General features: G+C 51.8%; 10 protein-coding genes across 10 annotated transcripts; 4 read left to right on the top strand and 6 right to left on the bottom strand.

Moving 5' to 3' along the window:
• Positions 1-15: 15 nt before the first annotated feature.
• BKA58DRAFT_19229 (amidase signature domain-containing protein) lies at positions 16-2,119 on the top strand. The gene has a single exon (XM_046165634.1). It carries the CDS (start codon positions 282-284, stop codon positions 1,962-1,964), a length of 1,683 nt encoding a protein of 560 aa, XP_046031306.1. The 5' UTR covers positions 16-281; the 3' UTR covers positions 1,965-2,119.
• Positions 2,120-2,232: 113 nt separating this feature from the next.
• BKA58DRAFT_373292 (uncharacterized protein) lies at positions 2,233-6,919 on the top strand. The gene has a single exon (XM_046169205.1). The coding sequence runs from the start codon at positions 2,326-2,328 to the stop codon at positions 6,685-6,687; it is 4,362 nt and encodes a 1,453-aa protein (XP_046031305.1). The 5' UTR covers positions 2,233-2,325; the 3' UTR covers positions 6,688-6,919.
• BKA58DRAFT_373290 (nucleoside diphosphate kinase-like protein) lies at positions 6,845-7,894 on the bottom strand. The gene is made up of 4 exons (XM_046169204.1): positions 7,774-7,894; positions 7,670-7,700; positions 7,376-7,523; positions 6,845-7,320 (listed from the first exon to the last, which is right to left on the bottom strand). The coding sequence occupies exons 1-4, from the start codon at positions 7,788-7,790 to the stop codon at positions 7,058-7,060; spliced, it is 459 nt and encodes a 152-aa protein (XP_046031304.1). The 5' UTR covers positions 7,791-7,894; the 3' UTR covers positions 6,845-7,057.
• A 119-nt stretch (positions 7,895-8,013) lies between these two features.
• On the top strand, positions 8,014-11,651 carry BKA58DRAFT_373288 (neutral alpha-glucosidase AB precursor). The gene is made up of 3 exons (XM_046169203.1): positions 8,014-8,185; positions 8,270-9,053; positions 9,107-11,651. Exons 1-3 carry the CDS (start codon positions 8,101-8,103, stop codon positions 11,229-11,231), a joined length of 2,994 nt encoding a protein of 997 aa, XP_046031303.1. The 5' UTR covers positions 8,014-8,100; the 3' UTR covers positions 11,232-11,651.
• A 459-nt stretch (positions 11,652-12,110) lies between these two features.
• BKA58DRAFT_447024 (uncharacterized protein) lies at positions 12,111-13,651 on the bottom strand (the record flags this gene model as incomplete). The annotated part of the gene is made up of 4 exons (XM_046174211.1): positions 12,111-12,696; positions 12,751-12,957; positions 13,008-13,164; positions 13,217-13,651. 4 exons carry the CDS (start codon positions 13,649-13,651, stop codon positions 12,353-12,355), a joined length of 1,143 nt encoding a protein of 380 aa, XP_046031302.1. The 3' UTR covers positions 12,111-12,352.
• Positions 13,652-13,809: 158 nt separating this feature from the next.
• BKA58DRAFT_373285 (uncharacterized protein) lies at positions 13,810-14,508 on the bottom strand. The gene has a single exon (XM_046169202.1). It carries the CDS (start codon positions 14,123-14,125, stop codon positions 13,904-13,906), a length of 222 nt encoding a protein of 73 aa, XP_046031301.1. The 5' UTR covers positions 14,126-14,508; the 3' UTR covers positions 13,810-13,903.
• A 77-nt stretch (positions 14,509-14,585) lies between these two features.
• Positions 14,586-16,855, top strand: BKA58DRAFT_373284 (FAD binding domain-containing protein). The gene is made up of 4 exons (XM_046169201.1): positions 14,586-15,221; positions 15,278-15,664; positions 15,714-16,061; positions 16,118-16,855. The coding sequence occupies exons 1-4, from the start codon at positions 15,042-15,044 to the stop codon at positions 16,817-16,819; spliced, it is 1,617 nt and encodes a 538-aa protein (XP_046031300.1). The 5' UTR covers positions 14,586-15,041; the 3' UTR covers positions 16,820-16,855.
• A 66-nt stretch (positions 16,856-16,921) lies between these two features.
• On the bottom strand, positions 16,922-17,399 carry BKA58DRAFT_373282 (uncharacterized protein). Its single transcript, XM_046169200.1, has one exon. It carries the CDS (start codon positions 17,390-17,392, stop codon positions 16,997-16,999), a length of 396 nt encoding a protein of 131 aa, XP_046031299.1. The 5' UTR covers positions 17,393-17,399; the 3' UTR covers positions 16,922-16,996.
• Positions 17,400-19,974: 2,575 nt separating this feature from the next.
• On the bottom strand, positions 19,975-20,322 carry BKA58DRAFT_434177 (uncharacterized protein; the record flags this gene model as incomplete). The annotated part of the gene is made up of 2 exons (XM_046173249.1): positions 19,975-20,075; positions 20,136-20,322. The coding sequence occupies 2 exons, from the start codon at positions 20,320-20,322 to the stop codon at positions 19,975-19,977; spliced, it is 288 nt and encodes a 95-aa protein (XP_046031298.1).
• A 1,009-nt stretch (positions 20,323-21,331) lies between these two features.
• BKA58DRAFT_434176 (WD40-repeat-containing domain protein) lies at positions 21,332-22,698 on the bottom strand (the record flags this gene model as incomplete). The annotated part of the gene is made up of 5 exons (XM_046173248.1): positions 21,332-21,481; positions 21,540-21,678; positions 21,736-22,146; positions 22,204-22,309; positions 22,371-22,698. The coding sequence occupies 5 exons, from the start codon at positions 22,696-22,698 to the stop codon at positions 21,332-21,334; spliced, it is 1,134 nt and encodes a 377-aa protein (XP_046031297.1).
• Positions 22,699-22,847: the final 149 nt, after the last annotated feature.

Genomic DNA, 22,847 nt, shown 5'->3' with positions numbered 1-22,847 from the left:
GCCGTTCGTCGGCATCTATTCCGCTCCTCAACACCAACCACACGCCTTATCGGCTTTATTACCATACGATAATCGACCGTCGTATACCAGTACGGAACTTTTCCGGTCACCACGTTTACGGGATGTCTCTCAGCGCCACGAATGCTAGGGTATCTTGTCTTGGGTCTAGCCTCGACAATGACGATGCAGGTGGAGATAAGACCGCGATGGTGGTTCACACGATTGAAGACGCTTGAACACCCAGGCTACTCACATCTTTCAATCATCCACACTAAACCAGAATGGCCAGTCATCCTTCCGAGCTCGCCATAGTTCAACCCAAGGCCGTGCCTCAAGGTACAGCCGATTACGAGAAGAAGCGAGCCTCGATCCTTGAAGCCTTCGCGCAAAAGGTGCCTCCTGAACTACGCTTGTCGCCAAACATATTTGCCAGTCCACCGAAAGATGTGTCGGATATACCAGTGACCTGCGGCATACTCACATCCGCTGAGATCGAGATCACCGAAAAGTACGATGCAGTAGGCCTTGCCGAAGCCATCGCCGCACGCAAGCTATCGGCGGTCGAAGTAGCCACTGCATTTTCGAAACGCGCTATTATAGGACACCAGTTGACATGCTGTTTAACCCAGTGGTTCATGGACGACGCTATCAAGAGGGCGCAAGAGCTGGACGACTACATGCTAAAGAACGGCAAGACGATTGGCCCGCTCCATGGTGTTCCCATTAGCATCAAAGAGCACATGCCCATTGCTGGAACCTATTCCTCACAAGGTTCATTAGCGAGCACTGTCTTCGATGAGAAAGATTGCCTGTTGGTGTCAATGTTGAGAAGTATGGGCGCGGTATTCTATTGCAAAACCAATCAGCCTCAAACGATCATGCATCTGGAGTCGACATCTCACTACGGCCGGACGCTGAACCCTTTTAACATCAATCTTAGTGCTGGTGGCTCATCTGGTGGAGAAGCTGCGCTGGTAGCCATGAAAGGATCAGTGCTTGGCGTCGGCACAGATATCGGCGGCAGTATAAGAGGTCCTGCGGCATTTTGCGGCGTCTACGGATACAAGTCGACTTCATACATGCTGCCAATGAAGGACTTCATTGCTCATGCATTTTCGGCAGAGCTCAACATCTTGTGTAGCACCGGCCCATTCTGTCGGAGCTTGCGCGACATGGATCTTTTCATGACGACCGTTCTGGACCAGAAACCGTACTTACTGGATCCAAAGGTAGTTCCGCTTCCTTGGACAGGCTTCAATACCACTACGAAGAAGCCTTTGAGGGTTGGTATCATCGAGAACGACGGGTTTATTGACCCTCAGCCACCGGTCAAGCGCGCTATAACATGGGCCCGTGAGCGTCTCTCGGATCCTCGGTACTCAGACACTATTCAAGTGAAGCCGTTCACGCCTTACAAGGCACAAGAAGCATGGAAGCTGATCCGCCGCATGTACTGGCCAGGCGGTGGCAAACTAGCGAAGGAAGATGTCATGTCCACAGGCGAGCCAGTATTACCTCTGAGCGACTGGAATTGGAAAGATGTAGAGCCTGTCGGGATGCTGCATGCTGAAGAAGTTAATGAGCTTCGCGCCACTCGCGACAAATTCCGTTATGAATTTGCAGACAGCTGGAATGAACAGGAAGTTGACATCGTCATTGGGCCTGCGTTTGTTGGCCCGGCCTCTAGGCATGACACGGCGTTTTATTGGACATATACAAGTCTGTATAACTTTGTTGACTATCCCGGGGTGGTTGTACCTACACCGATCAAAGCAGGGGGCAAAGAAGAATATGCCGCAGGGTACCAGCCATTGAGCGACGAGTGCAGGCACACCAAAGAGCTATGGGAGAGCTCGGATTTCGAAGGAGCGCCGATCAATTTGCAAGTGAATGCAAGAAGGTATCACGATAACGGCTTGTTTGGGGCATTGAAGGTCTTGAAGGATGTCTTGGATCTGCCGTAGTATTAGGCCTGTAGCTTTAAACATAGCGCGCTCCTGTACAACACACACATGTACTGCCAGGATTATGGCTATCCCAGTGACTGTTTTTATTTGTCCTTATGGTCAAAGCACTGATTAAGTCAAAAGCGCTGTGTGCATAGCAGTAGTGATCACATCAAACGCGTTTGATGGAAGCTGTGATGCAGGAACAACCGAGGTGGCTGCAAGCGGATGGCAGTGTGCAGGGATGTTGCGCGGAAGGTGCGCTGCTCACACGTCAACACCACCACTCACGAGCGCAATACCCACTTTCCCACCTAGACAAATCGCCCTTCTCAAGATGTCGCATTCATAGCACACATCTGCGCTCTCGCCGCGCATTATGGATCACGCCCACATTTCAGAGCTCAGTCCAGAGCTGGGCGCGATCGAATCGAAGCAGTTCCGAGCAACCGTCACGTTAATATGGCCATATTCGTCATCGACGCGACAATTTGCGCTGCTGCTCGCTGAGCCCGAACTCCGACTACGGCGCAAGAACGGACAAGTTAGAGCGCGCTTTTCTGGCGCCAGCGCGAAGGCCATTGCGACAGCAGGCGTGGGCATTGGCGATGAGGTGGTTCTGAGCCTACGAGGCGCCGAGTTTGTTAAGGAAGGCGCCGTCAGCACACCAGGCAAGAGCATTGAGTGGGAGCTATCATACACACAGACAGTAGTGATCCGGGTCTATCGAAGTGGCAGCGAAACAGCAAGTCTCGAACTCGTCGATGCCGCACCCACGCCTGCGCCCGGGTCGCCTGTCCGCCCAGCAGCCCTGACGCCCGCGCGCGAATTCTCCTCCCCTGCCTTCTTCAAGCGGGCGCGATTGTCCGACGGGCCCTCCTTCCAAGTACCCTACGATCCCTTGGCGGACGAGACGGAAGACGGCAATGACCGAAAGCGACACAGGAAGTCATACGGGGACTGGAAGGCGTGGACGTACAGCGCGAGGACACCATCGCCAGAGAAGGAGGACGCGAACATGGACGAAGAGCTCGAGTCTGTTGAAGTGTCCCCTAGTCGCGCAGGGCAACTTCCACGCACCCCCGTTTCGCCTCAACGAAGAGCCGGACCTCTGCCCGTTCAGGAAGACGAAGATACGGAGCCTAATACACCAACTGACGAGGGCGCAGGGGTAGTGGGCGAGTCGCCTGCAGGGCCAACAAAGAACGCCGACTCCTACGATCTCTACACCGGGCCCGACGAACATCTACCATCAGATGCACAATATGCTTTTGGAGGCGACACCGAGATTGACACCGAAGTCAATACCGAGGAAGAAGGCAACACGCGTGATGAGCTCAATGCTACCAGCACGAGCACCACCGAGGCAGATGTCGAAGAGCAAGAAGACGGACCACTTGAGCGCGTCCAAGCGCATGTGGTTGATATGCAGGCGGTCACAGGAAAGGACAAGATGAGTTCGACTCACGAAGCAAGCTCAGAATTCGTAGAATCACATCTGGGGACTGAACCTGTGCCCGCCGTCGGGGCTGACAATCACACCAACAACGAGCTTACGATTGCTATGCCTCCCCCCGCCTTCCCGTCGGTCGCTGCAGGCTTGTTGACACCCATCGGTCGAGAGCCTGCAAGTCCCACCCTTGCTCCACAAGACGCTTCCAACCTTCCATTGCCGTCACCGTTTCCAGGGGAGCATGATGCTGATGCTGCGTCTTACTTTGGCGTTGCTACTACTACCGAACAGCCGGTAGAAGCCGATGCTACGGAAGACAAAGAAGAAGATCCGCCAAGTGAAGCGAGCTATATCGGCGAGACGTCCTTCTTCAGTTCAATAGGCTCATCGAGAGCTTCGGTGTTCCACCCGAACCACGAGTCGGCCTTCACGCCTGTGCGATTCACATTCGGTATGGACGGTGCTGGCTATTCTCGCCCAATGGAGCTATCGTCGCCTCCACCAGAAGCTCGGCCAGTCGAGGAGAAGGCTGAGAATATCGACATTCCAAACTCGCCCGCCGCTCGCGAACATAGCGATGACGATGCGGAAGCAGAACATATTTCTCAGTCGCGCCCGAGCACACCGCAGAGTGATGATACAGATGAGGAGGTTGAAAATCTAATTACTGCAAATCCAGAAATGGTTAGAGACGAAACGGTCGAGCCAGAAGTCGTAGAACTCTCCTCGGAGGACGAAGAAGAAGCCTTGAGTGAGATCGAGCCGGATTCAATGGCAGTAGACTCTACGATGCAGCCCAACACTTCTCAACAGCCTGAAGAAGACTCCAATGTTTCGGATGACATGCAATCTGTGACTGGAAGCCTCGAGGACACCCGTGGCCAAGCACTACATACAGACACACAACGTTCCACGGCTACGTCAGCCATCGTTGACTTAGGCTCCCCTCCAGACGATAACAGCGAGATCGACACCAGGCATGATCAGCAGCAGCCTAGCTCTAGTCGAAGACAGTCTCCTTCTCACGACCGGTTCCCAGCCATGGATCTTGGTAATCATAGTGAGTTTGTAAACCTGGATTTTGCGACCGCGGACGCACATGCTCTTGATAGATCAGAGGGGCGAACAGTTACTCACACTAAATCCCAGGAACCGGAGCCTGAGGTTGTACCACGCCCAATGGAGGAACCGTTTTCACCTGTCGGCGATCTGCCAGAATCGACCTTGGAGGCTACTGACGACTACTTGCAAGACGCATTTCCGATGGAGCACGCATCATTCGGGCAGGAACATGACCAGATAGCTACCTTTGAAGATGACCGTCAATCAGATGTCCACATGGAAACAATAGAAGAGGCCGCCGTATTCCAGCCAGACGAATTCAATGACCATTTAGCGCCTGTCAATACCGCCCAGACAGCTAATGAGCCTGTAAGCCAACATCCTGGCATCGAACCTGAGGATGCCCACCAGACCGAAAGCATGAGTCTTGTGCTTGAGCCGCCTGCCAGGAATACCAGGTCAAAAGCAAAGGCATCAGCGCCCCTGAAGAAAGAAGATGCTGCTGTCCCTGAAGTCAACAAACGGTCCAAAAGATCTGTGATTTCTCGTGCTCGTTCAGCCGTTTCACCACCCAGAACACGCACTCATTCTGCCCTCTCTCCTTCACAGGAATCCATACAGACGTCTCCTTATAGTCTTCGCTCGCAATCGAGATTGTCGCCAATGGAAAGCTTGTCAACCGGTGCTAGCATCGCTCGTCAAGGAGGCTCGCGTAGACATGCTTCACAAAGAAGCGTAGACTCCATTCCTGATATTGAAGTATCCCAAACGCAGGAGTATGACCGCATTGTTTCGAGCTTCCAGCCGTCGCAGGAGTTGGGTGCCTCGCAAGGCAGATATTCCGATGTCGTTTCCGTCAAAGACTCTGAAGAAGAGAGCGCACGCTCTGAGCATTCAATGTCTACTGTGCATCCCTCAGACATGGAGTATATGCATCACAGCGACCCTGTCGGCCGTGCTAATGCTTTTGATGATAAGAATGATGAAGGCTCTAAGCCGCCGTCAGCAACTGCACCAGAGTTACGGCCTTCAAGGCAGAAAGCCAGAGGGAAGAAGAACGCGCAGCAAATTGTGGAGATCAGGAGTAGTAGTCCTGCTCAGCCTGAACCTTCGTACGTTACACAGTCGTTGATCAGCAGTCCAGGCACGCAAAGACATGCAACGCGGTCAAAAGACATAATGACTCCTAGCCCGCGTAACGTACGAAGAACGAGGAGAAAAGTATATGATCTTCCGGGTGGAGGTAGCCAAGACGTCGGTGATATCGACGAGCTCATGCGCAGCTCACCACCAGTTTCACCTAAGGTTGACCAACGAACGAGACAACAGGGTAAAAGGCCCATCACCCCGGTTGCAAGCCAGCAGACTGCCATGGTGTCGCAACCCACCATCAACGCCCACCATGAACAAAATACGCTTTTGACGCCTCAGCTCACGCAAACCACATCTGCAGGTCTGTGCTCCTTCCAAGCCGACACCGAGGTCGACATGGAAGCCGTGACTGCCTCATCAGAGCCCAAGACAACACCAAGTCGCAAACACAGGTCGACTGACGTAACAACCATCCCCGCATCTCCAACCTTGATTGATCCATCGTCCGAGGACGCCAACACGAATACGCCTGAACCACCCTCGGTCGGCCTTTCCACCCCACTAGCTTATTATACTCCTCTAAAGGACCTCATTTACTTCCTCAACCGCTCCTCTGATTTCCACTCGGCTGCCAATCCCGACATACTTGCCCTGGTCACCTCTCCTACTACTCCAAGCGAGAAAGCCAAAAAGGGACCAAAACACTGGTTCACCAGTGTGCAGATAACGGATTCTAGCTCCTGGCCCGAGACGACAACGGTACAGATCTTCCGCGCTTATCAGAACGCACTTCCAGAGGCGCAGGTTGGCGATGTGATCTTACTACGCGCATTCGCTGTGAAGTCGTTGAATCGGCATCCCATGCTTATAAGCGCAGATGAGAGTGCATGGTGCGTATGGCGGTGGGGAAAACCTGTCTGGGGTGCGAAAAGAGGTGTGTTTGGTGAATTGAGAGCAAGAGAAGAGACGAGAGGGCCGGCTGTTGAGAAGGGTGCAGGGGAGTGGCGCGAAGTAGAGAAGTTAAGAGGTTGGTTCATCGCGAAGGTGGAGACGGAGCTGGCGGAGAAAGAGGAGGCGAGGGTTCGGACGAGGAGTAAGGATAAGGGGAAGGAGCCGGCGGATGTAGATGCATGAGAACTGTGGGCTTTTGCGCGGCGTTGAGCAACGTCTCAAGGATGGTATGGTCATGGTACCGGCGCATGTATAGGGTACACTGGGTGCATCACGTCCACGTTCTGGGGGACCATGTTAGCATGCTCAATACTGCATCGCTTTGCAAGTCATCAAAGCATTTAGAGATCATTCATGTGTCTCATTGGTTTCTACCATATTCCTTTCATGCGATCGTATCTTCATAGCCCACACCTAAACCCTGAAGTCTAGAGCCAGCTTTTCGCCTAAAGCGTCTGTGACTACTAGGCCAGTTGTAAACCAGCTTTCCGCCACAGAAGCTTGTAGCTACTAAGCTCGCTCCATTCTCTCGTAGTCTGACTGTGTGAAACGTCTATTTCTCGTAAACCCAGTCGTGCTGAGCGGACTTCCAGCTCTGGACCTCACCCTCCTTGAACCAGAGAGCGATCTCCTTCTTGCCGTTCTCGACGCTGTCGGAGCCGTGGCAGACGTTGCGGCCAACGTCGAGGGCGAAGTCACCACGGATGGTGCCGGGGGCGGAGGCGAGGGGGTTGGTGGCACCGAGGATGGAGCGGCCGGTCTTGACGGCGTCACGGCCCTCCCAGACCATGGCGCAGACGGGGCCGGATCCCATGTCTAGATAGTGTTAGCGGTAGAGCTGGGTGTATTCCGTTCAATATGGCCAACGTACAGGCAATTAGACCGGGGAAGAAGGGCTTGTCGCTCAAGTCGGCGTAGTGCTTCTCGAGGTGCTCCTTGGAGGGAGTGACGAGCTTGATGGCGGCGAGCTTGAAGCCACGGTTCTCGAAGCGGGTGATGATGGGACCGATGAGGCCACGCTGTTGGGCATTTGTTAGTATATGTGCTTTTTATCTTTTGTTGAGAACCCCGCTGTCTCAGTTGTAACAGCAGAACCAGTGCAACAATTGATCCGCTGTTGACAGCCTGAATAGTACGAATTTCAAGAAATAGAAAAAATACATACCTGAACACCGTCAGGCTTGATAGCGATGAAGCTATTCATCTGTCAGTATACCGTTCACCGCCCTTCGGCTGCCCCTCGTCTTGGGATCAGGATGCCCAACGTACGTCTGCTCGGTAGTCATTTTGGCGATGAATTGACGTTTGAGTTTTTGTGTAAAAGTGATTTGTCTTTACGACTTGATGAGAGGAATTGAGAAGGAGAGACGGACGTGTAGCTGGAATTTTATGAAGGGGGTGGGGTATGGACGCCCTCGTTGTTGTCTAGTGGGGTAGCTTGCATAAAATTATGCCCGATTTGTGCAAGAGAGCTGGACCCTGACCTTGGCGCTGCTTCAAAGTCCACATGGCATCTCGAGCGTTGGGGACTGGCTGATTGCTTGATTGACTGATGATATTCCAGGCTGGCTTCTGTGTGTTAGAGAGCTGCCTGTCATGATTACTTTACGGAAGCAGCCTCCCCGGTGGACGGCTGTGCTTTTGGTGTTGGCGCTGTTGGCTTGCCTGTTCGTGCCAGCTGGTATGTAGCTAAGCTCACTCCCGATATCTCCAGCCCACGATGACATACCTACGAAGCTACGAGGAGGTTACTAAAAGATATCAGTGTCGGTCAAGCACGAGAACTTCAAAACATGCAGTCAATCGGGCTTCTGCAAGCGCAACCGCCAGTTCGCCGATGACGTCTCCGCCTCGAGCTCCTGGACCTCGCCCTACGTTCTCGACCCTGCCTCAATCACATTCAAGGATGGCCAATTAGATGCTGTCGTGCTCAAAACACTGAAGGAAGGCGAAGAGAAAGCTCGCTTGCCGCTTACTGTCACATTCCTGGAATCGGGCGTAGCACGCGTTACTCTTGACGAAGAGAAGAGGGCCAAGGGTGACATCCAATTACGCCACGACAGTCAAGCACGGAAGGAGCGATACAACGAGGCGGCACAATGGACGCTTGTTGGAGGGCTAGACCCGTCCAAGGGCGCTGCTTTCAACCCTGAGACGGAAGAAGGCTACACCAAGGTTGTCTACGGCAAGGGCAGCAAGCACCAAGCCGTCATCCGTCACACGCCTTTCGGCATCGAATTCCAACGCGATGGTGAGACGCAAGTCAAGTTCAATGAGCGCGGCTACATGAACGTCGAACACTGGCGACCCAAGGTTGAGAAGCCCCAGGAAGAAAAGAAGGAGGGCGAGGAAGAAGTCAAGGAGGAAGAGAAGAAGACAGAAGCACCTGTCGAAGACGAAAGCACGTGGTGGGACGAGAGCTTTGGTGGCAACACAGACAGCAAGCCGAGAGGCCCTGAAGCTGTTGCGCTAGACATTACATTCCCTGGATACGCGCACGTCTTTGGTATCCCAGAGCACGCGACAAGGCTATCTCTGAAGACCACCAGGTGCGCAGTATCCACACACACACACATATACCTACTTAGCTGACAATCTCTAGGGGCGGCGATAATGCCTACACTGAGCCATACCGACTATACAATGCCGACGTCTTCGAGTACGAGATGGATAGTCCCATGACCCTCTATGGCGCCATCCCATTCATGCAAGCCCATCGCAAGGGTTCCACTGTCGGTGTCTTTTGGCTCAACGGTGCCGAGACCTGGATCGATGTGACAAAGAAGAGGAACACGGCCAACCCGCTCGCTCTTGGTGTTGAGGGTCATACCGATACTGAGACGCATTGGATGTCTGAGAGTGGTCTGTTGGACGTCTTCGTCTTCCTCGGACCAACTCCTCAAGACCTCACTCGCCAGTATGGTGAGCTGACTGGCTACACAGCTATGCCCCAGTCCTTCGCTATCGCCTACCACCAGTGTCGATGGAACTACGTCACCGATGAGGATGTCAAGGACGTCGACCGCAGGTTTGACAAATTCAACATCCCGTACGATGTTATCTGGCTTGACATTGAATACACACAGGAGAAGAAGTACTTCACCTGGGATCCTCTGACCTTCGCCAACCCCGAAGGCATGCAGCAGCAGCTCGACAAGCGTGACAGGAAGCTTGTTGCGATTATCGACCCTCATATCAAGAATACAAACGATTACCCGATCATCGACGAGCTGAGGAAGAAGGATCTCGCCGTCAAGAACAAGGAAGGCAAGCAGTACGAGGGCTGGTGCTGGCCCGGCTCGTCTATGTGGATTGACTGCTTCAACCCGGCTGCCATTGACTGGTGGAAGGGCTTGTTCAACTACGACAAGTTCAAGGGCACTGCCCACAACACCTTCATTTGGAACGACATGAACGAGCCCTCGGTGTTCAACGGCCCTGAGACAACTATGCCCAAGGACAACTTGCATCACGGTAACTGGGAGCATCGCGATGTTCATAACATCAACGGTATGACTTTCCACAATGCGACATACCAAGCCATCACGGAGCGTAAGAAGGGTGAGATTCGCCGTCCCTTCGTGCTTACCCGAGCCTTCTACTCCGGCAGTCAGCGCACTGCTGCTATGTGGACTGGCGACAACCAGGCTGAGTGGAGTCATCTTGAGGCTTCCATACCCATGGTCCTCAACCAGGGTATCTCTGGCTTCCCCTTCGGTGGTGCGGATGTTGGAGGTTTCTTCGGTAACCCAAGCAAAGAACTTCTGACTCGCTGGTATCAGGCTGGTATCTATTACCCATTCTTCCGCGGCCACGCTCATATCGACACTCGTCGCCGGGAGCCATACGTCGCTGGCTCTCCGTACACGGAGATCATCACTCAAGCCCTTCGTCTTCGTTACCAGCTCCTACCTGCCTGGTACACTGCCTTCCACGAGGCTCACACCACCGGTGCCCCTATCATCCGACCCAACTTCTGGGTCCACCCTGCTGACGAGCGTGGTTTCGAAGTCGACGACCAACTGTACATTGGTTCCACTGGTCTTCTCGCAAAGCCAGTTACAAAGGAGGGTGCTGACAGTGTCTCTATCTATCTCGCGGACGACCAGCCCTACTACGACTACTTTGAATTCACCACTTACAGCGGCGCTGGACACCACACTGTACCAGCTCCTCTCGAAAAGATTCCCCTTCTCATGCAGGGTGGCCACGTCATCCCACGCCGCGACCGTCCCCGTCGTTCCTCTGGACTCATGAAGTACGACCCCTTCACTCTAGTCATCGCTCTCGACAAAGACGGCAACGCTGCCGGTACTCTGTACGTTGACGATGGCGAGACCTTTGACTACGAAATGGGTGCCTTCATCCACCGCCGCTTCTCCTTCGATGGCACCCGCCAGATCCTTACTTCCTCAAACCTCGACTCCAACAAACGCACTGTCAAATGTGAGAAGTACCTCAAAACCATGGAGAAAGTGCGCGTCGAGAAGATCATCATCGTCGGCGCGCCCAAGGCTTGGAAAGACAAGTCTGAGGTCGTCGTCATGCAAGAAGGTGAGAAGGAGACGCAGAGGAAAAAGCCTGTGCCACTTGAGTTCCATGCTGCCGAGGGTAAGAAGGCTGCGTATGCGGTAGTGAGGGATCCGCGGGTGTTCATTACCAGAGGGTGGAAGATCGATTTCGCAGAGAAGGGTGCTGGGCACGAGCATCATGGTCATGAACATTAAGCTTTGAGGTGTCTAGATGCATGAAAAGCACGCACTGTAATAGGGAAAGGATCGTGGAATCGCTCACCAATGGAGAGTTTGTCACCAATGGCATTGGCATGGACAAATTCAAGATAGTTGGACAATTAAAACGAGCCAGAAGAACCCATGTAGTCAAGTCTATAATGTTGCAATGCTTGAGGCGACAGTAGCATCTTAACGCCTAGCGACATTGACGCGCTGCTGTGTAAGATCAACAAGCCTATTCCCCATGGCGACGAACATCGGAAGCTTTCTCTTTCGATCGTCATCTTCGCATGCCTCTTCATATATGACCTTCGGCGACATGTTGTGCATTGTGCAGTCCCGACGATGTGACGTCAAAGTGAACGAAATCATCGGTCATCGCTGACGACCACACAACGTCGCAACGCGAGCGCCAGGTGCAAATTAAAACAGCAACGATGGTTCTAGTCCTTCATTTCCCAGTTTCAAATCACCTCGGGTGACCTTTACTGCCTTTTTGTCGCCATCCACAGCATAATCGCAATGCCTCAATACCACACCGCAACCGGAACGGTCTCGTATCCAGATGCAAAATCGAGCTTTCCCAGATTTCCCCAAGTTGGATTCGGTCGCGCGGTCGCTATCGGTATCGGAGCCGGCTTCGTGGGTGCCTTAGTGTAAGACAATCGCTATTTGATCTTCTATCTGCGAATGCCTGACTTTCTCCAGCATGTCAGGATCAAACAAAGTCGAACAGCTCTTCACAGGCCGTCCAGATTCCTACGTGCCCGCACGAACGATGGGCAACCACTTGGGTGTCTCACCAGAATTTTACCAGCGCCACACCTTCCTGTTGAATCATGCTCATCACTTCGGTATGGGCATGCTTGCTGGGCCTTTCAGAGCGGTCATGTCGTACTACGGCGTCATCGGACCGGTCGCTGTCTTCATGCATACCGGCATTCGAATCATGCTGGATCAATTGATGGAGACCACGGCGAATGTTTCGATGGCTCCGTGGACATGGCCGATCAACGAACAAGTCATCGACATTTTGCATAAAGGGACATATGCGCTTGTCACTGGTTATATATGCGATAAGATGGTAAGAGGTGTTGACTGGTTTAATAGCTGAGTTATGCTACCCTTCCGTTACCACTGCGTACCTCTGTCGTCCAGGATTGTCTGGTACCCAGATGCTTCGAGAGATGACTGGAAACTTCATCATCTTGGTGTACTGTAGTCTTGACGATAATGCGTCTAGAGTTTCCTGCGAGTTCTTCCTGGCTACTGTGCGTGTCATCCCAGTATATATCCGCGGCGTCACGTGTGGCTCGACCTGGGGCGCAAATTATGCTCTTCATCTTTATCTCATCAGTCCCTTGTTTGAAGTAGCCTTGTGCATTGTACGATGGTTTCGAAGCATCTATACGCTTTCGAATGAAAGACGTGAACGCAGGCGAACATGCGATCATAATGGCTATGAACTCTGTCAATTCTGTCTTGAACCTCATGGACGTACCGGCGAACATACCTATTGAACATTCCAGTATGGTCCACAGCATCAACCACTTGGGTTCTGGTGTTGTAGCCTTCCCACTACCATCAACGCCAACTTGCAAGCACCGTAAAGTTGCAAAGGCGATGCAGACGAAACCGCTGCCGAACAATATGAAGATGCCGATCTTTTGCTTGCGAGGCATCTGGAGGTTCCAGGTCAGATGTAATGGTAGAAACATGACTACATGGATCAGTACACCCCGCTGACAATACGCTAGTGACTCAACTTACTTGCAAGATCAGTCGCCACGTCGACGGAGTATGCAAAGTAGAGACTGAATATGACTCTACGGTCTTCATCAGGAGTTCCTCCACATTGGCCTTCTCTGAACTCGGCGTTCAGGTCGTCGCATGTAGTAAAAGTGCTAGTGATACTACCAATCCACGCCTAGAGGTCTGTCAACTCAAAAACCCGGATAAGTCTCGCTTTGCACACTTACCAACGCGCAAAAAGCGACCATGCCCCACCATATCTTCCTGTAGATGCTCGGTAGTCCGGCGAGCAGCTTCCGATATAATGTCATTAATGACATCTTGACCGAGATAAGAAGTGTGTAGAAGCAGATTTGACCGGCCACGAGAAACTTCAGCATTGCGATAGCATCACTTTTCATCGTGGCGTACGGCTCAGCCTGTCCCTCCAATACTGCATACGCTCTGTATATCGGTGGCGCAACGACGTGGTAGCAAGCCCATAGCGCGATGAACAAGCAATACGCAAAATAGACAAAGAAGTCTGGCAGTTCGAATGGTTTGCGTTTGGCGATTTGAAGTACGGCGCGAGCAAAGACAAATCCGGAGGTCAGGACGAGCATGACGACGTTCGTCCGTAGAAGAACATCCTTGGAAACTGGAGCCTTCGAAGCCTCGTACATAATGAGGTGGAGAGTGAGATCAAATGATAACGTGAGCGACACAGTGTGAAGAAGGGGCTTAAGACGTCTTGTGATCAGGATGGCGGAAGCCTGGGTATGGGTGACATATCTCAAGAGCCTCCGCAAACAATACCACGGACCTCACGAACCGTGTCTGTCATCCATAACGGGTACTTCATCTAGAGACACCCTGTCGTCACTAACACCTATGAATCTCTCTGTTCGTGTTTGATGACAGTGGGAAGGGAATCATCATGCACGTCTACGGCAAAGTGTGATATGAAAGAAGGATTGCAGGGCACTCCAGCGAATACCTGACCGATAGAAAAATAAAACAGGCTTGATCCTGTATCCCAGGTCTTTGGAACCGATTAAAACTGTACGGCGAATAGGTACAGTGCAGGTCGCCAGCTTTCGCACTAATTGTGCAGCGAACATAAAGACGCAGAATTCTAGAACCAAGCCAGCTACCATTGCGAATCAGCAGCAAGAGTTACTTACGGGATATGTCCGATGAAGGATCCCGCAACCGTCCCTTTGGGTCTCATGGGATACATCCTACTGGTCACTCAGCGGCCAGGGGTTGGGTGGCACAGTGAAGCGCTGCAGGCCGCGAGGTAGGAACGCATTCCTTGTAGGTGCAGATATTCTAACAAAGTTTTCTGGTGAACGCAGTGCCGGCTAATGCGGGTGGCAAGATGGATGAGCACGACGATATGGCTAAGCGTCTTTGCAACATTGCTGGTTGGCATATACGAAAGGCGTTTCGGGAAGATCACGGATGAAGGCACAACGGCCCGCTCAAAGCCGGTGGACGAGCGACACGATAGGAAGTTTTCCAGAGTCAATAGGGAGCACTCCGTAGTGGCTTGGCGTTCAGGGACTCCGCTACCTGGGAGTGGGTACCTCGGCAACACTACCATCTCATCTACACCAACAGTCTACCGTCGCGTCCCATACATACTGCGGCATGGTTACTCGCGATTAGCGCATGATCCTCCGTCCTACCTTTCTCAACAAGCCGTCTTAGGCCACCAGCAACTCCGAGGCGATCGAACAGTAGTGTATGCAAGGGATCTGCCGCCGCAATATAAACACTGTCAGGGATACCTACTTCCAGGTGGCGCGCGTTGTTTAGTTGACCAAAGCTCGTCTTTCGCCGCCGCGTGGCATCTCGAACCCCTCATGTGACCCTAGCCGCTCCCACTGGCTGAACTTTCAATGCGGCAACAAGAGCGCAAGCGAGATAAAAATCGCATACTCATACCAATCGTCGCTTGATAAAGATCTGCCAAACGCAATAGAATAAATTAGGCTAAACCTACGCTTCATCACATCCGGTTTCCTGGAGTCACGCCCAAGTTTCTTCTTCCTTCCCACTGCACCCAAGATGCGATCCTTCATTCCCCTTGGCGCCTTCGTGGCATCTGTTACAGCTCAGACTGGGGCTTTCGAACCCGCAGACTTCAACGTGACTGAAGCTTTGATCGCCAATGGTGTCAATGTCTCCGCCATTCCTCAGCTCTCAGGCTTGGTGGAACGGACCGCACTCAGTGGCTGCTCGATAGCTGTACGTCTCATCATTTATCTCCCCATTTCATTCCCAAAACGCTGACAAGTACGCAGTGCTCTTCGTTGAAGCTCATCTATGGCAGTGGAAAGCTCGTATCCGAACAGACTTCAGCCTACGACGCTTTCACGGGCACATACTGGGCTGCTCAACAGGGCGCTTTAAACCCTAGGTGCATCTTCGAACCTTCAAGCACGGTCGAAGTATCTTCATTGGTCTTGATATCTCGTCTCACTCAGTGCCCTTTTGCTGTTAAGGGTGGCGGCCATGCTGCTTTTGCTGGAGCATCAAGCATCGAGGGTGGAATCACCGTCTCAATGAAGAGATTCAACACCGTTGCGGCATCCAACGATAGGAATTATGCCAATGTTGGGCCAGGTAATCTATGGGTCGATGTCTACACCAAACTTGAGAAGTCAGGCCTTGGAGTTGTTGGTGGCAGAGTGAGTCCGACCGAAGACATATCGTGTGAGCTGACTAACAACTCTCCAGATGGCCCCAGTGGGTGTTCCAGGTCTCGTATTGGGTGGCGGTATCTCCTTCTTCTCGAACAAGGTGGGATGGGCCTGCGACAACGTTGCTGCCTACGAAGTCGTCACAGCCTCTGGTCTCGTGGTAATCGCAACCCCAACGACATATCCTGACTTGTACTGGGCACTTCGGGGCGGAAGCGGTAATTTTGGCATCGTTACTAACTTCAAACTTGATGCGTTCCCACTCGGCCAAATGTGGGGTGGTCAACGCATCTTCACGGAAAACAACTTTACAGGCGTACTCGATGCTCTCTATAATTTCGCTATTACTGGATCTTCCAAGGACACTGATGCTGCTGAGATTGTTGTAAGTACCTACTAGTCTTGCAGGCGTTTTATTGACGTGTGTCTAACCCCGCGCAGTCTTTTGGTTTCAACCCAAGTATCGGGAAAATGGCGATCGTACAAACACACTACGCACGACCTGTCGCCGATCCTCCCGTATTCGCGGAGATCAGAGCCCTCTCTCCCGTGATGGATGACACAGCATTTGGCACGCTGGCCAACATGACTATGAAGATGAACGGCGGTAGTGCCGAAGAAGAGCTTGGCAACCGCCAGACTATGTGGGACGTGTCTCTCAAAGTCGACCGCGAACTCTACACCTATCTCGTCGATACCTACTACACGCTGCTTCCAGATATTCAAGACGTCGAAGGCCTTTCGCCGTATATCTCCATTCAAGCTATCACAGAAGGCCAACTCAAAGGCATGCAGAAGAATGGTGGTAATGCGCTCGGTCTTGACGCCAGCAAGGGACCCTATTTTGTCATGAACATGAGTGCCTGGTGGAACAAGGCTTCGGATGACGCTGCTGTTCTCAAGTTCTTCTCCACTGTCATGGACAAGGTCAAGGCTTATGCGAAGAGCAAAGGGTTGGACAACGACTACATCTACATGAACTACGCAAGCGAGTTTCAGAACCCTCTTGCAAGCTATGGATCGGCGAATGTAGCGAAGCTTGTTGCTGTGAGCAAGAAGTACGACCCCACTCAAGTGTTCCAGAAGCTACACCCTGGTTACTTCAAGTTGGGCCAAGGAGCGCCCAACAAGAACATGCCATGAAGCTTTTTCCGCCTGCTGCGGTGTCTTAATAGTCACAAATAAATGACAATTCTATGTCTCAACTCACCCTTTGGTTTCCTTTCAAGTGACTTGTTTCCACAATAATCACATCCACTCAAAACGCCCAGGAATCATGCTCGACCCACGCCGGTACACCTGCAGAGCATGCGCAACCAATCACACGGCCATGATCGACTCGCCACCGTCTTGCGTTATCCTTTTCCGGATGTTGACCTTAAGCAGCCGGCCCGTAGCTTTTACTAAGCTTCCGTCGTCATTTTTCGTGAGTACAGTGTTCGGGCAGTACACAAGCGCTTCTCCGGTTTCCAATCCCTCGATCCGCTGCATGAGAGCCTTGTTGTCGTCCAGGGCGCTGCTATGTCTCTTGATTGCGGCATACCAGGTAGGGCTCGTAAAGCGATGAATGACGGTGATGTTGCAAAGCGCTATAAGGTCCGTGGATACGGTCGGTTCTTGAGTAGAGATGATCATACTGGTACTCAAGTGCCGCTGCACACGGATGGTGTGGTGGAGACTATCTGCGAGAAACTTGGATCCTGGGCTATCGGACATGTACTAGCGTTTTGTTAGCAAAAGCTCACTGGCCGAGAATTTAAAGCATGTACCTTGTGCGCTTCGTCCAACACTACCATCTTACTCTTGACGGGAGACTCCAGAAAGCGGTCCAAGCCCAGCTTGAAGAGAACACAGGCTGTGCTCGATGACATGAAAGCATCGGACAGATCCATGATAATCATCTCGCCTGGAAGGAACTCTGGCTCCCCCGCCTTGCCGTCCAGATCGAGAAAGGACTCAAGCATCGCTAAACGTTGTATGAGGGCTTGCCATTGTGCATCATTTAGATCTATCCGCTGGACTTCCTTGGTGAACAACTTGTAATCGAGTGGCCCATCTTTGTTCTTAGACGACATCTTCATGAGTACCATTTCGACCTGACCCATGTAGAGTGGGGGGCTCTTATCTCCAATACCCATCAATGGACGCAAACCGGCGATGTCGATGTGAAAATCTGCGACAAAGGCGCCTTCGATGCCTTTTCTGATGAGGAGATAGCCTGCGGTTCCTCGTCCCGAGATGTCGATATGACACTTGGTGTTGCTGCACCAACAACGCTCCCCTGGTTGGACTGAGTAGTGAGGCTTTACATTACCGTTGCTTCGTCATCTTCTTGAGCAGAAACGAAACCTGATTCAGTATATTGCGAGTCATTGGACGATGAGGATGATGTCGATATAGTAGAGTTACCTTCGGCTGGTGGAGTAGCTGAGGCTGATATCTGCACATTGTTTTGAACTGCTATCGGTGGCTGTGCGCACAACTTTGAGCGTTTCTCGACATTCATGGTCTCGATACTTCTCATCTGTCAGCCTAATTACCACGTAGACCACTTCTAGGAACATACTTCGACACGACCGCAAGCGCAGTCATGGATGCAAACTCTGGTCTCATCCGTTTCAATTCCTCGATGGCAGCGTTACGATCGTGAAAACGGCCTGTAGAATCGAGCGGTGCATCCGAGCAAAGTTCCTGTGGCTGTTAAGTATGTGTAAAAAGAAAAGCGGATTCGGTAGACTAACGTTGCAAAACTCCTCACTCAAGCTAGGTTGCTGTCAGTTGTTTTGGACTTAAAGTGATGATACTATGCTAAACGCAACTTACTCTATAGGCTCGAATTTAGTTCCGAAAAGGCGCAATGGGTATCATGTCACTGACTTCTTCGTGCGGCCGCCGACATCCGCATTGTTAGAAAAAGAAAACGTCGAGGAAAACATGCCATTGTCGTTGAAAAGGCGCTTTTCGATGTCGCTTAGCATGAAATTTACAACTTTGTTCGGGTTTCCAGCGTTGGGGTGGAGAACGGGAACGAAGCCGTTATGTCAGTATTGCCTTGCACCGAGCGCACACTGAACCAGTCGCGAATGTGGGACCGCCCTCGTGTGAAGCAGGTACCGTAAGAAAGAAACAAGTGTCGGGTCCCCGAGGGAACGGTTATCAATCAACCCCTGGCGCTACCAGAAACCCTGCAATGCATCCATCCACGGATGTATGGAGAAGAATCTCATCAGCACTCTGCATCCCTCCTTGCTCTGACAGACGAACGTCTTGCCCAGCTGGCATTCTACACGATCTCTCCAATCTCTAGCACTGTTGTTGTTTTACATAGGGATATCTGGTGAGCGGCGGAGTATCGCTGTCGATGACGTCACACGAACGCGAGCCTGACACGTCAAAGAATGCAGGTGTCCACGGGTACAGCCGCCAACCAACACCCGTAGGAACTTCCTGCACATTAGCTACTCTCGACAAATTCGGGTTCCCATGGAAGTACCGCCGAGACATGGAAACTCCTAGTCGACGAACGGCATATCATGTTTGGTCCTTCTTGCAACACCGTAGGCACAGACCCACATCCAACTATTCCAGCTTCATTACGTATATCTAGCAGAACGAACTCTCTACATAGACTATATCCGGCCTTGAGATGTGTTCATATCAGAAGTGTGTTATGCTTAGGTCATCCTTAGTCAATCATTGAGATAAAGACTTTGCTTCTGGCGTAGGACCATAACGCAAAGACCCTTGCAGTACCTTGCCTGGGTCGCTCCGAAGACAGAGTAGATTTGAGGCTAACGAACAACAAGAAGAAGTTGTAAGCGCTAAGTAGCGGCAGAAATCTGTACAGCGTGCACGTATGCGAAGCAGAGGATGTGTATCAAATGACCAAGGCGCGATCAGTACGCATCTATGTATTTCCAAGGCTATATAGTAGTACTGTTCTTTACCTGTGAACAAGGCAGCCTGGCAGCTTGATTGCCCTATATCGGTCTGTCGCGGTTTTGTGTTAGATACTGGGTAGAACGCCAGTGGACAAGACGAGAGTGTTAAGAAACTCATCGAAAATTCTCGGAATCTCAAAGCTCACAAAGACTACAACAACTGGTTACAAAGACACTGGGAAAGATATCAATAAGGTGATGCAGCGTCTTCATTGTCATCTGATGTAGCCTGTACCACTATCGGACCTGAATACCACAGCTCCTCCTACCACTACTAAGTCCAATCCAATTCATACTGATCTTTATAATATAGACATATTTACTGTTCCTCCAATCTCGAAACCAACCGCCAGTCGTTTACGCGCCCTGGATGCGGCGGCAGAGAGGGCGACCCCTCTCAAGAGTGTTGGGGTCGCAGTTCAATCGGCTGTCCTCGATGCAGGTCAATTGGGCGCCGCCTATGTGATACGATTAGCCCCAAACGCTCATTTGCGGACCATGATTTATGGGTTACTTACAGTTGTTGACGCTGTCGGGAACACATCGGCCGCTTTGTCCGTTGACAGTGCATACATCCTGCTTCAAGCTGGTGTTTGCGACACAGCAAGCGCCCTCGGGAACGGGACGGTTGGCGTTGGCGCCTTGAGGCATGGCAGCCGCGAGGGCAGAGAGAGCGAGGACAATGGCGGAGGTGGTAAACTTCATTTTTGCGGTTGAGTTGGCTGGTTAGTGGTTCTGACGGTGTCGGTAATAGTGTTTATGTTAAGTGATTATTGATAATGAAGGACCGACCAGCGGAAGGAATAGAATTGAATGAAGAGCGAAGTAGAGAGTAGTAGAGAAGACTGTAGTTGAAGATGCTGATGAGGCTACTATTCGGGGCGGTAACAGGCCTCTCTTATACGCACTGCCTCAGGAAGCTCCGCAGGCGTAGATGTTGGCCTCGGCCCAGTGAAGACTTCACGATGCATTGCTCTCCCTGGCCGCAACACCCGTACTGCATCCTGCATCTGCCCCAATTCCCTCGTCCTGCGCAAAAGTTCCACCGGCAGAAAACACACGAGACAAACACAAAACAACACAATCGGTTGCGTCGGCCTGGAAAACACGGCCACACGCCTGCTTCGAGCATGGCGGAAACGGGCGCGTGAAGAGAATGGATACCTTGGCGCTCAGGCGCCCTTGAGGCGAGGCATATCACGATACGCAGATCATACAGGAACGGTCGCTTCGACCTTCTAGGCGCTTTGCGAGACGTTGGAATGATGGCGGGAGGGTAAGGAGGGATGAAACTGTCATGCTGTTTGGGTGGCTGGGATGAAACGTTAGCTTCCGTGGAGGGCGGCGAGCCACAAACGAGTCGTGACCTCCCGAGGTCGACAGTGCACTACGCCTCATGACTTGGGTGAACTTCAAGTTGATTTCTCCTGTATTTCCAGTTTCTTGCGATTTTTTTTAAAGTCGGTCTGAACGGAAAAAAGTCGCTCGTAAGTCACGGCTTGCGCAAGTGTCGTGACGGTCCAGTTGAACTTCAGAAACCCAATGCATCTTGGGAGAAAAGAAGTTCTGGTTCGATACTAGAGTTTTAAGTCGTAGTAGTGATTATGGATGTCCGTAGATTCGTATGGGCATATAGTCCTACAGCGCACATTCACTTGCTCTTCCTCATGTCAAAGGCGGTCGAAGGTAATCGCAAGAGTGTAGTCGAAAGATCTTAATACGGCTTGAACCTTGCCTTCTCCTTCTTATCCTTGCGTCTCTTCTTCGCTGATCCCGCTCCTTCATCAACATCCATGGTGCTCTCTTCTGAAGGTTTCCAAGCACGAATCTGGCCATCTTCGCCGCATGTGTATGTTGTATTTGTCTGCCATGTGTCAGCTGTAGAACGTCATGTCATGTTGTAATGAGGAGATTGTGCCTACATGAGTGTCAGTGAAGAGATCGCGGACAATCTCCTCGCTGTGGGCGCCTGGAAAGGATATGCTATTGTCGAGATCGAAGCTGTAATCCAGAGGTCCGTTGGTACCTTTGTCGATTGGTATGAGGTTGAGATGATGCTCGCTGTGACCACTTAATACTGATAATGGCTGTGGTATACACCACAGATAGAAGACATACCTATGCTTTCCTGCAGCAACACAGGCTTGTTGTTCAACCCACGCCAGATCCACTACATACTCACATCCTAATCCTTCCCTAACATCGCCCCAAACCTTCGGAGTTGGTTCTTCCTCTTCTTCTTTCTGGCTCTGTAGAGCAAAGAAACTCACCGTCTCGTCTGTGCCGATTGCATAGATGTCAGTACCGGGATACATGAAGCCTGCGTGTGCAATGGCTGATCCATGGTTCACAACTTGGTACAAGGCATCATCTTCGTCTGCCTGAGAAGTGTCGAAGATGTTGATTAGGCCGTCCGTGCTAGATGACAAGAGTAGAGTCGGGTGCGATGGATGCAAAGCAAGGTTTGTCACGGTGTCAGTATGAGACTCTACGTAGGATCGGAGAGGAGCTGCAGGGCTGCGCTGGTCCCTAGGCATATGTTAGTGATACTGATTATTCCAATAGACGAGGGCTATGGCGATGTACCATATGTAGACCGGCGAGCTGGTCGGCCCGTCTTCTGGGTTCTCAATCCCAGCGGCAACGAAGTTCTTTTCCGCGTCGCATACCAGTGCTGAGACAAGCTTGTGTGCTGTGCTGGTCGTCAGCCTTATGCCCCTCGCATCCAGTTAGGCAAGGATCTAGTTACTCACGACTTTGTATTTCTAAGACCTTCTGCTTGCTCCTCTTGTCCCAGAACCTGATCAATCCGTCTCTTCCTGCTGTTGCGACAATATTGCTGGGTACATCGTTGGCCCTTTCCAGACAGGTTATATTCTCATTCGCGTTTGCGATCACACCATCAGGTTGTAAGTCGGCGCTATGAAAACGCAACGAGTCGTCCGAAGATATGCAGGCTAGTTGGTCGGTCAAAGAGTAAGTAAGAGGATTTTGCCGTGACGCTGTGGAAATGATTTTGTAGATGTACGAGCCAGCCGGAAGCCCGGCATCGGCGCTAGAAACCTGTCGGAGAGGTGCCATGGGGTTCTTCAGTCAATGTGCGTTGGTGTTATTGCCGCATGTGTGACGGATGGTCCAAAGAGGTCACGTTATTGCGACAGCAGCGGGACGAAGTTGAAGTGGGCGAAAATTTGCAATCACCGAGCGTGGTAAGGTTGCTTCAACCCAAG

This window comes from Alternaria rosae, assembly GCF_020736505.1.
Source record: "Alternaria rosae strain MPI-PUGE-AT-0040 chromosome Unknown BKA58scaffold_1, whole genome shotgun sequence".
Lineage (NCBI taxonomy): Eukaryota > Fungi > Ascomycota > Dothideomycetes > Pleosporales > Pleosporaceae > Alternaria > Alternaria rosae.
The sequence above is the reverse complement of the archived record's forward strand: the minus strand, read 5'-3'. Positions and strand labels throughout refer to the sequence as shown.

Bases quoted from the DNA above. Each gene is read 5' to 3' on its own strand.
- BKA58DRAFT_373282 (XM_046169200.1), bottom strand. From the start codon at position 17,392: ATGTCCGATAGCCCAGGATCCAAGTTTCTCGCAGATAGTCTCCACCAC.
- BKA58DRAFT_373290 (XM_046169204.1), bottom strand. The intron at 7,524-7,669 runs GTATGTATTTTT...AATGCCCAACAG, and splicing joins TCAAGCCTGACGGTGTTCAG to CGTGGCCTCATCGGTCCCAT. The intron at 7,321-7,375 runs GTACGTTGGCCA...AACACTATCTAG, and splicing joins CTTCCCCGGTCTAATTGCCT to ACATGGGATCCGGCCCCGTC.
- BKA58DRAFT_373292 (XM_046169205.1), top strand. From the start codon at position 2,326: ATGGATCACGCCCACATTTCAGAGCTCAGTCCAGAGCTGGGCGCGATC.
- BKA58DRAFT_373285 (XM_046169202.1), bottom strand. From the start codon at position 14,125: ATGGTAGCTGGCTTGGTTCTAGAATTCTGCGTCTTTATGTTCGCTGCA.
- BKA58DRAFT_373288 (XM_046169203.1), top strand. From the start codon at position 8,101: ATGATTACTTTACGGAAGCAGCCTCCCCGGTGGACGGCTGTGCTTTTG. The intron at 8,186-8,269 runs GTATGTAGCTAA...AAAAGATATCAG, and splicing joins TTGCCTGTTCGTGCCAGCTG to TGTCGGTCAAGCACGAGAAC. The intron at 9,054-9,106 runs GTGCGCAGTATC...GACAATCTCTAG, and splicing joins CTATCTCTGAAGACCACCAG to GGGCGGCGATAATGCCTACA.
- BKA58DRAFT_19229 (XM_046165634.1), top strand. From the start codon at position 282: ATGGCCAGTCATCCTTCCGAGCTCGCCATAGTTCAACCCAAGGCCGTG.
- BKA58DRAFT_373284 (XM_046169201.1), top strand. From the start codon at position 15,042: ATGCGATCCTTCATTCCCCTTGGCGCCTTCGTGGCATCTGTTACAGCT. The intron at 15,222-15,277 runs GTACGTCTCATC...ACAAGTACGCAG, and splicing joins TCAGTGGCTGCTCGATAGCT to TGCTCTTCGTTGAAGCTCAT. The intron at 15,665-15,713 runs GTGAGTCCGACC...ACAACTCTCCAG, and splicing joins TTGGAGTTGTTGGTGGCAGA to ATGGCCCCAGTGGGTGTTCC.